We start from the raw sequence: 14,206 nt of genomic DNA on the forward strand, positions 1-14,206 counted from the left end.
CCAGGGCAGGAGACTGCCGACTCAGGAAGCTGCCACCGCCTCTGCCCGGTGCTCTCCAAGCCCGGACCGACCGAGCCCTCGGGCCCCAGAAGGCCCCGCCCCTGTGCCTCCGAGCTTCCAGAAAGGCCCCGGGGCCGTGCTCCCGCCTTCCGAGTCTCCCGAGCGCCACGCTCGGGCAGAAGCCCCGGGAAGCCCGGGGGCCGGGTGTGTCTCACCGCCCAGGGCGTGTCTCACCGCCCGGGCTTCGCACAGCCACGCCCTCGGCCTGCAGCAGTGACCCGGGACTCTGCACCGAGACCCGGGAGGCTTTGGACAGAAGGCGTGACTTCTGTTCGCGGCTCCCCGCTGGACCCTAGGGAGGGGCGGGAAATGGGAGGGCAAGTCCAGTCTACCCTGGCGTGGCTCCGCTGGAGGCGCGGGGCCGCCACGGCAGCGTCTGCACGGGAAGGAGATGGGGAGCGGCCGAGGGCCCAGATGCTGGGCTGGGCAGCGAGAGGGGCGCCGCCTGTGCCGACCTCCACGACCTCTCCCCCAGCCTGTGCTCGGATGCTCCGAGCACGAGGAGCCGGCTGCACTGGGCCGCAGACCCGCAATGCCAGATGCTATGGGACCTAACACTGGAGTGTGCCACCGCCCAGCAGCGAAGGGACGCCAGTATTCACTGCTTGTTAAAGCAGTTCCTTTAAGAATATGCTATCCTGGATGAAGAGCCCACGGTTTCTTCCCTCCGGGAAGGAAGGGAACAAACATCGGAGCTATCCCAGGTACCCCACTCAGTTTTCCTATTTAACCCTACAACCACCCCGTAAGTGAACAATCCCCAGGTTACAGATGAAGGCGCAGGCTCTGGGAATAACCTGTCCCAGGTCAGATAACCATTCAATATGCTAGGAAAGAACCCACTGACTGCCAAACAAATGCTTCTAGAAAACCACCTGTCGGCGTGGTTTCTGACGGTACAGGCACCTTGCCTCTTCCCTTCATCCTCCACGCGAGGCTAGTGTAGGTGTGCATGCCCCTACACCACCACCATCAAATCGGAGACAGACTCCTGGTGGAAACTCCGTACTTCGTATTTCTCCCTGTACGAAGTGGTGGGGACGAAGATTCACAGGTCACCTGCGCTATGGCTTGGGTGTAACCCATCCTCTATCCCCATCTTTCAGAAAAGGCAAACTTTGGGGGTAAACGTTAGCATTCCAGGAATATTTCACAGGAAAAGTATGAAAATGCTCGTGTCTTAATTATTTATTTATTCTTGATATATAAAAAGCAGGCATAATATACAATTACATTACTACAAAGATGCAAGAGTCAAAAAAAAATCAGGAGGGAAGATTTTCGTTCAAAGGGGACAGCTGATCAAACATGTATGATCATCTAAACCATGCAGTTCATAACTTACTACAATGTCAAACGAAGCTCGTTGGGGGGGGGGGAGACCGAGGAGAGGACCCCAGCGTCACGGTCAGCGCTGTCACACAGAGCTGGCCTTCAAAGTGCTTCACAGCTCGGCCTCGGCGGCAGCTACCCTCGCAGGGACAAGGGACGCGGGAGCCTGGTTCCAGGGCGGGCGGGGGAGTCAGTAGCAGTGAGTGTCAACACAGACGTGACTTGCTCTCAGTGGACTTTTAAAAACACGTTTCTCAAAGCATGTTTCAACAAGGTAACATAGTGTTTGTTTTACCACCAGAATCCTAGACACGGATCAGCAGCAGCAGCATAACGTCTTACACTTTGTGGTTTGGCAACCTAGAGCGTGTCTCCTTGAGGCCCTGTGGACCGGCTGACACGGGGGAGGGGAGACCCTTCGGAGCCGGTTCCCGCAGCTGCGGCGCAGGTCAGTTCAAACTACACTGACCTTGAGTTTAGGTGGGTTGGTATACCTAGCCTTCAGCTACAGCATTTTAAAAGTTCAGAGATCTTTAAAAAATTCTTGCTTCGAGATAGCGTTTTTTAAAAATTAATACTTTTCAAAAACTCACTATACACTAATTTCAACAGTAATACAAGTTTCCTTCTACTCCTCACTATCCCCACAAAAGTACAAAAACCCAACTAAGAAAACCCCGGTATTCGCTACTTCTCAGTTCTCAATAGGAGGTATTTAAGGCCCTGGGAGAAATCAGGGGTGAGGAAACAGGCAGCTTTCAGGCTTGTGTCTGCCTCGGAAGCTTGGGAGCCTCAGGAGAACAGAGCTGGCACAAAACGTGGTGGTTACACCAAGTCGATGTCACACTCCGTGAGTGCTGGGGAGAGGACGCTGGGGCAGGCGCATGCGCCACTCGTGTGCGTGCAGGAGACCGGCAACAGGGTAGAAAGCACATTCTTACCCAAGATCAGAATCTTTATTAATTAAGCACATTTCCATTAGTTGGACAAACGACCTTATAAATCCTCATGTCAAACCATATAATGTGAAGAATCTCCATGGGAGAGATTTTTTTTCACCCCTTAGAATACCGCCCCCTCCCGAGTCACGTCAATACTCCGTGTCCAGTTGCATCACACCATGATTCTCCGTAGTTTCCAATATATACAGCATTCGAAATTTTAAACGTTTGTCATTTTTACTCAAATAGTTCAATTACTCATGTGTAAACTTCAAATTATTTCACCTTAATAAAGCTTATTAAAAATATATATATACTCTCCAATTCAGAATAATATGATAGAACCTCCCATAGTGTAACAAAATCTTTATATAAAATATTAATTCAGTCTCCTTTTAACAAGTCTAATGAATGGAAATATTTATTCTATATAAATTTTATATATTTTTCATTTTTAAATCTTACTTTAAAAAAATTCTGTGCCCCCAAACCAGAACTGCAGAACGCGCGTGCCGGGGCTCGGCCTACGGCGCGCGCGTCCACTTCCAGCACAGGCGGCGCGAGCGCGCGCAGACCGCACTGGGAGAGGAAGAGAACTGTTTCGGGACGCCGGCGGGCCGAAGGCCCTTCTTCAGCTTCCACAACAGCATATGCAGCTGGGGACCCAACTCTTCAAATATCTCCACACTGACCTCAGAGGGGATCCGTGAGAAATGTCCTCGTTCCTTCATTGAAATAGTAAGGGATGCTTTTCAGCATCACACCAGACTGTGCACGTGCTCATGTATACAGAGACTGACAGAAGGCTACATGATTCTTTTACCTGATGCTTACCACCGGCGCGTGCTGTCTCAGTGCAGGACGCACACTGGCGTGGGACGGTGAGAAACACGGCAGGAGTGGCCCTGCATAAACTGGAACAGCATTTGAAAAATAAAAGGCAAGGGGCCTTTGAGGCCACTTCTTCCCAATCACCAGTTTTCACAACCCAATACTGAAATCTTGTCATACACAATTGTGTGTTTGAGGGATCACATTTAAATATTTAAAATATATCTAGAGTACATTTTAGTTTTCTTTACATTTGAGATAAATGCTGAATGTGAAATGTAAAAATAGTCACAAATGTTATTACCAGAAATAAAAATACATCTAGGGTAGTCAGCAAATTCCAAGTGTTTCAGAGTCACCCGCTAACACTGAGAGCTGTAAAAAGGGCTGAATGAGTAATAGACATACATAAAAGATATATTAGTTCTAATACTATCCATTATTGTTTCTATCACCAATATTTAAAAAAATTCTGTTATACAATCAAAATAGGCTGACGTTGATAACTATTACGTGTAAAAATAGTGCACTATTTTCTTCTGCAAAGCAAATTTGCATCCTAAGAGCTGGTAAACACTTGTTTTTCTTTTTTTTTAATACAGAAAAGGGCTAAGACTTTGAAAAAATTAAATTAAGGCATTCAAAATGGATAAAGTTGCCTATCATGAAGCATTAGGAAACTGATATACTTAAGTTCAAAGGTTCTGTTACAGTAACACGAGCATGCAGCCCCGACAGGTGCGCGCAGATGACGACGGAGACCCAACGGTATGGCTTCACACGAGTGCATAGTCGCAGCCGCAGTTCAGTAACGACATCTGATCAATGTGTATACAAAAATAAAGTGGGGAGTCTACAAACCCTCTTGCAGTACTACAGTACTCTCTCTATGTGCGTATGTATGCACGCACACACGCACACGCACACACACACAGTATAACGGTCACTTCTTACTGATGCAGTCTGTATCACTGTAGTGAAATCCATTCCCAGATTCTTCTGGTGAATATGCTGGTGAAATCTCTCTGCTGGAGCCGAAAAAATGATTTCTTTAACTCTTCTTTAGCTCTTCTCAATCCTTTTGTGCAATGTAGTGTGAGTGCCTGCCAGGAGAGCTTAATGGAACAAGTCCGGAAGAATTGCGTATGATGTTCTTACTCGACCGACCAATGACTTGGTTCAACCTGACGCTCCAAAGAAGCCCCAAAAACTCTCCGAGATTTACAATGTATATTGCAGGAATAAAGGGAATATATATGTATCTGTATACGCATATGTATATGTATATATATATATATATATCAGTCTCTCAGAAAATATAGCTTTTTAATAAATTTTGGGCCATCATATTTCAGTCTCGTTTGAACTGGAAGCATATGATCACCTCGAATAACGACTGCATTCACAGAAGGCAGTTAGCTGGAAAGAAAGGAAAAACAAAGTTAGCCGAGATAGTGCAGCAACTTAAGAGACTGCTCAGTTCTTTGAAGCAGCACTCCATGCGCACCCTTCAACTCCACAGTCTTCCGGTCACTGCACTTGAACACCTGCACTGTGCGCAAAGCATGTCTACCGTGTTCCTCTTCTAATCCCCGGGCACATGCAATTATATCCCTTCTCGCGTTCTCCCACACTGGCTACAAACGCAGCACACAGTTCCAACCCGGCAACTAACTGTCAGGGTTAGACACCGCGTCACCGAAGCAGCTCGCGTGGACCTGAGTCCGACCTGGAGTTCACCTGCCAGCTGCCCCCTGCAGCTGACAGAGGAGCAGGCTTACGCAGCAGGCTCTGCTTGACCGTTTGACCCTTAACATCTGTCTAATTTTAAGGAACTTGATTCCTTTAAGGAATGTTAAGGAATCAAATTTAAGGAATGTTCGTGGGAACATACATGTCATAGTAAATATGTAAAAATACTCTATCCCCTGGTTATAAACAGATCCCCAATATTACATGACTCAAGTATGCTTTGCGATGTGCTTACTTAGGTTAAGACAGGCCTTAGCTTAAATCCATTCCATGCAAAAAGTTTAACTCATAAGATTCAATTTTCATTAAAGCTACTTCAGCCATTATTAACCAAATTATTTTACATTTTCTAAAAGCACAAGAGCTTTCACAGCATATCACTGGCATTCTTCAGTAAGAAAAACATTAAATTTCCAAAAAGCAAACATTTCACAGCATCACAAAGAAAACCAGATCAGAAACAACCCTTCCACAGCACTCACTACACTTAACTAAGTTCTGCCGGTTTCAACACTTGCAAGGCAGAGAGAAGCGAAGAGGAGGGGGCAGGCGCGGGGGAGGAGCAGGAGGGAGGGAGAGGGGCATCCCATGCTATGTTCACAAACTGACATGGTTTAGGGACTTGAAAACATGGTAAATTTTACTTCTCTGAATGTGGTTTCTTTGGAATGAACAGAAAATACCACAATTAGCTAGCTCCTTTTGTTATTTCTACATGTTTCATTCCTGAGATAAAAAATTATATAATTCCAATTGTATTGAAAAATATATAGCCAATAAAGAATCTGAACATAGCATTTCACTTTTATACTTAACAAAAAATTTCAGTTAGAAACTTCTGAAAACTATTTTTCAAATATATACTATTAAAAACAACTTAATAAAATTTCAAAACTAGTCAAAAATAATGAAACCCAAGTGCAAACCACATGCGCTACTTGGAAGTACTAAAATAACTCATTTTCCACTATTTGATTTACCCCATTCATTTCTTCAGAAATCAAAAACATCGTCATCATCATCATCATCATCATCATCACCACCACCATCAACATCATCAAATGACCAATCCCAGTCTTTAAATGCCAAATCAAGCAATCTGCAATAGGAGGTTTGCAAGTTTATACTGTAACACTCTTTAGAAGCGGCAGTTTAATATGTACAATCTCAAAGCCATACTTTGTGCTACAAGCGTGTTCCCTTTCCCTCTGCCAGTAATAACATGATTAAGGTGGAAATACACAGGAAAATCTTCTTTCCCTTTATATATAAATGCGTGGGGCTCATGTTGGCCAGGTGCGCTTTCCAGAATACCCGAGAACTGGAGACAAAGACAGTATCTGGAGTAAGACACGATCTCCTCCCATCAGTCCCAGGTGAAGATACGACCGCCCCGATGCCCAGTTCGATTTGAGACCTCTGGGCGCTCACCACCTGTCAACATGCCCTCACGGAAGCGCCCAGACTGCCCACTCGCACTCTCTAGAACAGCACCACGTGCCCTAGTGTAAGAGGGAAACGATTAAGAACAGCTTTCTCCACTCCGGGGCACCCTGCTTGCCCAATGGGTCACCCACAGTTATGCATTCATTCCAGGGAACACTAGGGACAAGGGAAAACCAGGGGGGTAAGCAGCACTAGCAAGTTATCTTGGCTACATAAAATGGACTTAGAGCGGTAGTATATGTAGTCTTTTCTTTCCAATCCCCATAATCTAACACTGCAATCATCTTTATTTAAAAAAATAGAAGTAACTTTTTCGAGGTTTAATAACTGTGCTGTTCATGAATCAACTTATGCCAAGGAATTCATGTGGCCCCTAAAGTCTCATCTGTGATCACTACCACTGGTTCTGAAATTTTAGTGTAAATGATTTTCCCGCTGCTATTTATAATGTATACTCCCAGGACATATTCCAAGAGATTCTGATATAATGGGACTGAAGGGCAAATATTTGCATTTTATTTTTTTAAAAGATTGTATTTACTTATTTTTAGAGAGAGGGGAAGGGAAGAAGAAAGAGAGGGAGAGAAACATCTATGTGTCGTTGCCTCTTGCATGCCCCCTACCGGGGACCTGGACCACAACCCAGGCATGTGCCCTGACTACGAATCGAACCAGCAACCCTTTGGTCCATAGGCCAGCACTCAATCCACTGAACCACACCAGCCAGGGCTATGTTTTAAATAAAAACCCTGAGATAAATTCTGATGCAGATGGTTGACTCTGAGAATCACTGACAGGCTAGGTTGATGGATGATCAGTCTAATTTAAAAGTAAACCAATACAAATTACTCTATTCCAAAATGTGCTAAATGCAGAGCAATTATTTGAGAAAATATATAGACTCAGATATAATTATTTACTCACTTAATATGTATCACAACCTAGTGTACACTCATTTTTACAGGCTTACATAGAAAGGATCTTGCAGCGATGGCTGGTTTCAACTGCCCTGCTGGGAGGCAGATCAGCAGGCCTCCCGAGTGCCCAGGCCCCGACTTTATGAAAAATCTGCCTCTCGATCCTTCCGAAACCCTTGGAGTGTGTGCCTTTCAAATGTTCAGTCCAATCACTAAGTTCTTAGAGCCGTGCACGACAAGACTTCCCCTAAAAACTCTCCTTCACCCCCTTCCAGTCTTCTCTTTCTTGTTATTTTAACTTAAGAAATGTTTCTTTAACCTGGTTTCTCCTGCTGTCAGTTCTTTCGACCAGGATCTCATCGAGTATAAATGTGCCAATCTCTTGTGGAAAGACTTCAATCTGAAGAACAAAATAAAAACTCCCGTGGCATAATGGGCACGGTCCCTTTCAAGCTGGCTCAGTGCCCTCTCCCCAGGGTCATCCTCCACCACTCCGGTCTTGCCCTGGCCCTACAGAGCACTGCGAACACACACGGAATTCTGATAGCCTAGACCCTCTGCACATCACGTCTTGCCTGGAAGTATCTTTTCCTGGAAAATTACTGGGACTCCATTTTTTTGACACCTTTCTTGATGTCTCCAGGCAGAATTCTCCATACTTTTCCTTTGCTGGCCCATAACATTTGTGAACCTACTGTAAACAACATTTTAAACAACGCTGCAATTATCTGTTCAACTGTCTCCTCCACTGAATTAATCAATCACTTCAGGTCTATGAAACTTACCGCCAAACACTGCTTGGGAACAGGCGCGCTTAACCTGGAGTCTAACTAGCAGAGTGCGAGATCACCCAGTTCTCCCCACCTTGCCAACGCTACATTTCTTAACCTGTACCAGTTTGGCCGGTAAAAATGATTTTAACATTATAGTTTTAATTTAATTTCTCTGCTTCATAATCAGGTTGATCACTTCATACTTACGGCAGTACCTGCATATTCCTCACCAATTTTTATCCTGTATAGAGGGAATCTCCTTTTTCTTAACGATTTCTTTGAAAACTCTCTACAGAAAGATGGTATATTGTAAATATATGGGGTTTTTAAAATTTACAAGGCTTTAATTTTTGGTTAGTCAATCTTCGATTTTATTTTCTTCCTTTGTTTTTATTCTCAGGGAGTTCTTTTACAACCCAAGATCAGACACATATTTTCTTCTACTTCGTTTATGGATTTTTTGACACTTCAAGTCATATATAACCTTATTAGTTTTTCCCAAATAATTATTGTTAAATATTTCCTGATATTTAGAATTGGAAAAGAACAAAGATAAAATAATGATGACATAATAGCTCCCTCCATTCCTAGTTCAAACTGTGTCGGCAATGCCTTACACTTCCTAAAACTCAGTAAATGAGAATTTTTTGCATGTGTGTGTTATACTCTTCTATGTGGCTTAAATATTGCATTTAAAATAAAAGCTCTTTAAAAGAAAAATAATTAAAGAGACACGGCCCTCAGCAGAGGCCAGTACTTTGTGTCTGGCATTGCAACAAAGGTTTTCCCAAACTGTCTTCATCGAAAGTCCGCACTCTGCTCACCAATTTCCTAACTTCCCAATGTGGTATTTTAACATCAATTCAAAATCACCAAGAAAACACTTCTCCGGAACAGCATTTCCACATGCTTTACAAACTGTCAGTCTGTTTCTCTCTGCTCGACTGTGAGGCCGTGCAGCGCTGGGCACGGGAGAGAATGCCGAGCGCGGAACTAGACCGGGGCTCCGGGCTGCCGGGCGCGGCCCTGGGCGCACAGTGTGTCTGCGTCTCAGTCCCGTGGTCTGTTAGGTGGGAATTAATGCTGAATCACAGCGTGACTGTAAGGGCAATTTAGTCCAGTTAAAGAAAGTGTCTGGCATATATACTATGCCCTCAAAAATGCTAATAATAACAACAACAGCAGCTAATACTTATTTAACTATCACTTTAAAACGATTCACCACAGAAAAGGGGAAGTGGTGCAGAGAGTCAATGGGAGAATCAGAACCGGGTGCCACACGAGTCAACGGGGAAAATGTAATGGTGCAGCTGTTAACAAAGCAGACACTGAGGAAAAGTTAAAAAAAAAAAGATTAGGTGTATTTATGGGTGTTCTGTTACAGCATTTATACCACATCATAGATATATATATTATATATAATATATATTTGATCTCTAACAAAGCCAAATATTTGTTTTTAAGAAGACTCCATGTTAAACTAAAGCTAGACCGACTAGTCCTAAGAGTAGTATTAAGTGAACACAAATAAATAGCTAGATATTAAATTCCTGCTGATACACACCTGAAATTCTGGTCCTAAATTTTCTTAGATGATCTTTTAACAGCTCCACCCGCCTTTCCAGAGGAGCGTGTCCTACGTGGGCAGAGCACTATCTACGGGAGCCACGCCGCGCGACGTCAGGCGCGCACACAGGGCAGACCGAGGAGCCTGCGCCCCACACAGGCTACGTCAGTCAATGCCTGTGGCGACAGGCGCACGCTCTCTGGAGCAAGCCGGCCCCCCCACTCCGGAACTTCCCACCACTCGGTAGCCTGCCCCTGCTGAGTTAAAAATGTGCCTCTCTGCTTGGCTCTCGTTCTAACACATCTAAGCAGAAGTACTTCATACTTTAAAAATCTTTATTGCTATTTATGATCACCCATCCTTTCAAATAATTTCTTCAGAACACTAAACACCCTCAGTTTCTTCACGTGCACCATGAGTTACACTTTCCAACAACTCAGTAGCCCCTCCTTCTCCTGTGCACACCCTCCGATCTGTGCTCTTCTTAAGCGTGACACCCACAAAGGAGTGCAGACTATGCGCTTACTCATGTGAGACAGACACAGACGCAAGAGGTAAAAAGCAGTGGAGGCAGAGATGTTAAACCCAACAGAAATACTGTTGCAGAGGTATAATAAAATACAAAACTGTATTTTAAATGTACCCATCTTTACATTTAAAATTTCAAAGAGTATATTAGATTAAAAATCTTCACAAAAATACTCTTTACACTTTACAGTCAGTTTTGCTATTAGTTTTATCTACATGTATAGTTGTGAGAGAAAGAAATCCCTATTACTTACTGTTGCTATGCAAAATGTATTAAAAAAAAATCAATGAAGAATGATTCGAAGGGCAGGGCCAGAACTAAAACAAAACAAAAAGTAACAAAAATCAAAAGTAAACATGCTTTCAAGTAGACCGTAACCCTGAACCGGGGAAGCAGGGAGGAGGAGGGAAGTGAGAGAACATGTGACTGAACACGTGCCCGCCGGGTCTGAACACCGCCCCACAAACAAACCCCACGTGCCATCACATGTAGTGAAGTCATTAACTCGTCAAACACATCAAAAGAATGAAATATATAAAAAGACTAGACTTCTTGTAGTCCTGAAACTAAACAAATTATTTGCACTTCTGGAGTCTGAATCAAAAAGAAAGATAATACCAAATACGCTCCACAGGAGTATTGTAAAGATCAAATAAGAGAATTAAATTATACACAGAAGCACTTCAGAAGCTGTAAAGCACTATATATGGTAAATATTAAAACAGCATTTATGCATTAATAGTTCTACAATATTAACACTGGAAATTTAATAAGTTTTAGATGTTTGGCACATGGCACACGAAATGACCTCAAGCATCTCTGAATTCTTTAAATTTCTTCAGCTTAATTACTATCACATAATCACTAATTTTGTAATATTTTTTAGCATATCTCACACAAAAATTCAGTATTTTCACTGCTGTAACACCAATTCTACCTCTGTCATTCTAAATTATCTCCTTGAGATATCAGTTTCAAGGAAAGTTTCATATAAGATGCTTGTGGTTAGAATGAAAAGCTTTCTGACAACACAGCCCACGCACGTCACCACTCACACACTGAAGGTCCTGTGTCAGGGGACGAAAAGGACACCTGCAATCACACGCCTGATCGAAGTGCACACCTCACCCTTCAGCTGACCAAATCTTCACTGTAACCAATAGCTGTATTTACAAACGTTGCAGTACCCAGTAAGACCAGAAATGGTTTATTCTGAATGAGTAACCACATTACTACAATGTCGCCACATAAAATGGCTCCCCTCAAATATTTCTGTGCATTAATGCTACTCTCTGATCTCACCCATATCCCCAACTCCACTTCGATTACAGGGAATGTCCACTTTGCCCATTAGTTACTCTCCGCATTTTTAAAGGTGATCTAGATTGCTCTTTAAATCAAAGACAAACTATTACTTTAAACTCAGAAACCTCAGTTAAGACGGAGGACCCCAGCCCTGCCTCCCCAGTCACCCAACACAGAAGACGTCACCACGCTGCAGCATCGCACACAGCGTGCGCGCCCGACACTCGGAGGGCGGTGTGCGTGTTACGTCCACTAAGTCACGGGGTCAGTCGCGTGCTCGTACTTCTAAAACGGTACGATTACATAGAGAAACGGGACAAAATGAGCCCTTTATGTGTTTTTGGTTGAGTTTAATATATGTGTGTGATTCGGTAAATAAATTTATATTACATTCATCTAAATCAATGAATGAGACATGCAAACTTAAATAGTTTCAAACATTTGGCATTCCATAGTTAAGTAAAATATCAAGGAAAGGAAAACTAATTAGAAAAAAGTATAGTTTAAATATGAAGAGCAAAATATTTCTAAACACTATAATCTTCACATTTTCAGTTATTACCTTGGTTTATTCGGAGCAAGCTGTCGACTTGGCCGTCTAATAGACTGGTTCTGCGGTATCTTCATTGAAGTTCTAGGCGAGGACCGTGCAAAAGGGTCCGGAGCTGGAGGCTTTTTAGGTATCTTTTTCACCAGCCGACTAACCCACTTTTGCTGTTCTTCTGTAGAATTTGCTAATATCAACAGATTCTTTGCCGTTGAAATATCATAATACACTATAAAATATTTGAAAAAAATTTAATGTGTTTAAAAACGATTCAAACATAACTAATATTGATAGAAAAGTAAGTTACTGTTTACCTTTGCAAGGTGCTATAATCTCCTCCTTTTTGTCCATGTGATCTTTATGGCATTTAATATGGCAGCGGCGGCACTCTAGAGCAGGAGGGGGTTTGAACATATGCCACAGCGGCTTCATACAAGCCTCACAGTTGGTTGGGAAATGATAGAGAGTAGGAATAAATTCATGTCCCTTGTGGCAAATATAATTGGACTTTTCTCCCATGGGCTCCACTGGGAATTCTTGTTCTTTCTTACTTTCTCCTTCATTGGCATACAGAATCTGTAAATAGCAAAAAGCACAATGAGGTATTTCTAAGCATAAGTAATTTTGTATATAGTAACATTCTTATAATATAAATGAAATTAAATTAACCTAAATCATTCAATAAGAAGAAAATGCGCCTGACACTGAAATGTTAGTAAGTTCTGCCTCATCATGAGCTTATATGAGAGAAGTCATTACACCATCACTTTGGTTCATTTCAAAAGAATCTATCCTGTTCAAACGGTGCCTTCTTTTGTCCTCCATGATATCTATGTTTCAGCAGTTTGATCAGATTAAGCTAGCAAAATGTAAATTTACACTTGAGGGGTGCCAGAAAGTTGTTCTGGAAGGCAGCGTTCAAAATAATCACCCGAAGAACTGTGGCAGCCGCACAGCTGCTAACTAACTGAAACACAGCTGTAACGGAAAAGATCTGTGTCTGCAGAACCGATGGAGAAAGGAGAACGGGGGAAGAGGGGAAGATGTGTGACACGCTCCAAGCTGACACGACGAGCACCAGGAAATAACCCCTCCCAGCACACCAAGCACAATGGTTTTTATGTGGAAGGGACTCAATAACTAATTGTTGGTTTGACTAATTTTAAATATTTTATTTATTTATTTTTAGAGAGAGGGGAAGGAAGAGAGGGAGAGAAACATCGATGTGGGAGAGATACATCAATCAGTTGCGTCTCACATGCCCCCTCTACTAGGGAGCCTGGCCTGCAATCCAGGCATGTGCCCTGACCGGGAATCGAACCAGAGGCCTTTCAGTTTATAGACTGGCATTCAATGCACTGAGCCACACCCGTGGTTTGACTAACTTTAAAATGAAAGCAGTTAAAAAAAGAATTTGGCTTCACTTTACATCAGAAGAAAAGGGCTACTGGATGCAAAATTTAACTTTATGAGCAACTTTTTTCACTTTCTAGAGAGCAGAGCATAAAACCAAAACCAGAAGGAGAAAGTTTAATGCTTAAAAAAATCATAAGCAACCTCGAACAAAAGGTTGGCAAAGGCAAGAAACATGATATAAATACACTACAGACTTTAAAATATAAAATGGAGAGGAATGAAGACATATGCAGACAGCATAGGCATGAAAGGCACAGAAGAAATGAACCACCTTTAAGTGGGACTAAAACTGAAAGGGAATCTGAAGATGGCCCAGGAATAAAAGAATTTAATATCACGTAACTCTTAAAATCTCTAAAAATGAGAATGGAAACAAAAACAAAAAAATAACAATCAACCAACCAAAAACAAAGTGAAACTATGTTTACCTGAAATATCCTTGGAATTTCTTTAGCATCTGCTCTATATACATCTGTCTGTGTGACTGGCCGGACATGAAACAACTTGCTATAAAAAATTTTTAATAAAGGAATGAAACATTACCAAAAGATCAAATGACACTAGTTACCCTGTGCTAGTCAGACATTAAGACTGGTTACTTTGGCCCAGGTTAGGAAGTCGAAGAATACCCTGCTCTATGACATCCATCATTCCTTGAGATTTGGAGAAATTTTCAGTAAGTCAGAAAGTTTTATGATTAGTTTCAGAAAACAACATAGTAAAGACACATGAAGTAAAAATGTTTTGGCTAACTTCATATCCTAGACTTCCATCTGTATGAAGCAAATAT

The 14,206-nt window shown here is 42.5% G+C and overlaps 1 protein-coding gene across 3 annotated transcripts in view; it reads right to left on the reverse strand.

The window, feature by feature from the left end:
* Positions 1-1,235: 1,235 nt before the first annotated feature.
* ROCK2 (Rho associated coiled-coil containing protein kinase 2) overlaps positions 1,236-14,206 on the reverse strand; it is a 111,607-nt gene continuing 98,636 nt past the window's right edge. The window contains exons 30-34 of one of the 3 annotated variants that reach the window (XM_036027663.1): positions 13,845-13,923; positions 12,315-12,576; positions 12,016-12,229; positions 5,897-6,015; positions 1,236-4,583 (exon numbers count right to left, since the gene is read on the reverse strand). In XM_036027663.1, coding sequence (XP_035883556.1) covers positions 5,910-6,015; positions 12,016-12,229; positions 12,315-12,576; positions 13,845-13,923 — 661 coding nt within the window. In that variant the 3' untranslated portion in view covers positions 1,236-4,583; positions 5,897-5,909. Of the gene's footprint in view, positions 4,584-5,896; positions 6,016-10,593; positions 11,216-12,015; positions 12,230-12,314; positions 12,577-13,844; positions 13,924-14,206 lie in introns of those variants that run through there. The other 2 variants (XM_036027665.1, XM_036027664.1) reach the window with 2 other exon arrangements.

The sequence above is a fragment of the Phyllostomus discolor genome, chromosome 6 (genome assembly GCF_004126475.2).
Source record: "Phyllostomus discolor isolate MPI-MPIP mPhyDis1 chromosome 6, mPhyDis1.pri.v3, whole genome shotgun sequence".
Lineage (NCBI taxonomy): Eukaryota > Metazoa > Chordata > Mammalia > Chiroptera > Phyllostomidae > Phyllostomus > Phyllostomus discolor.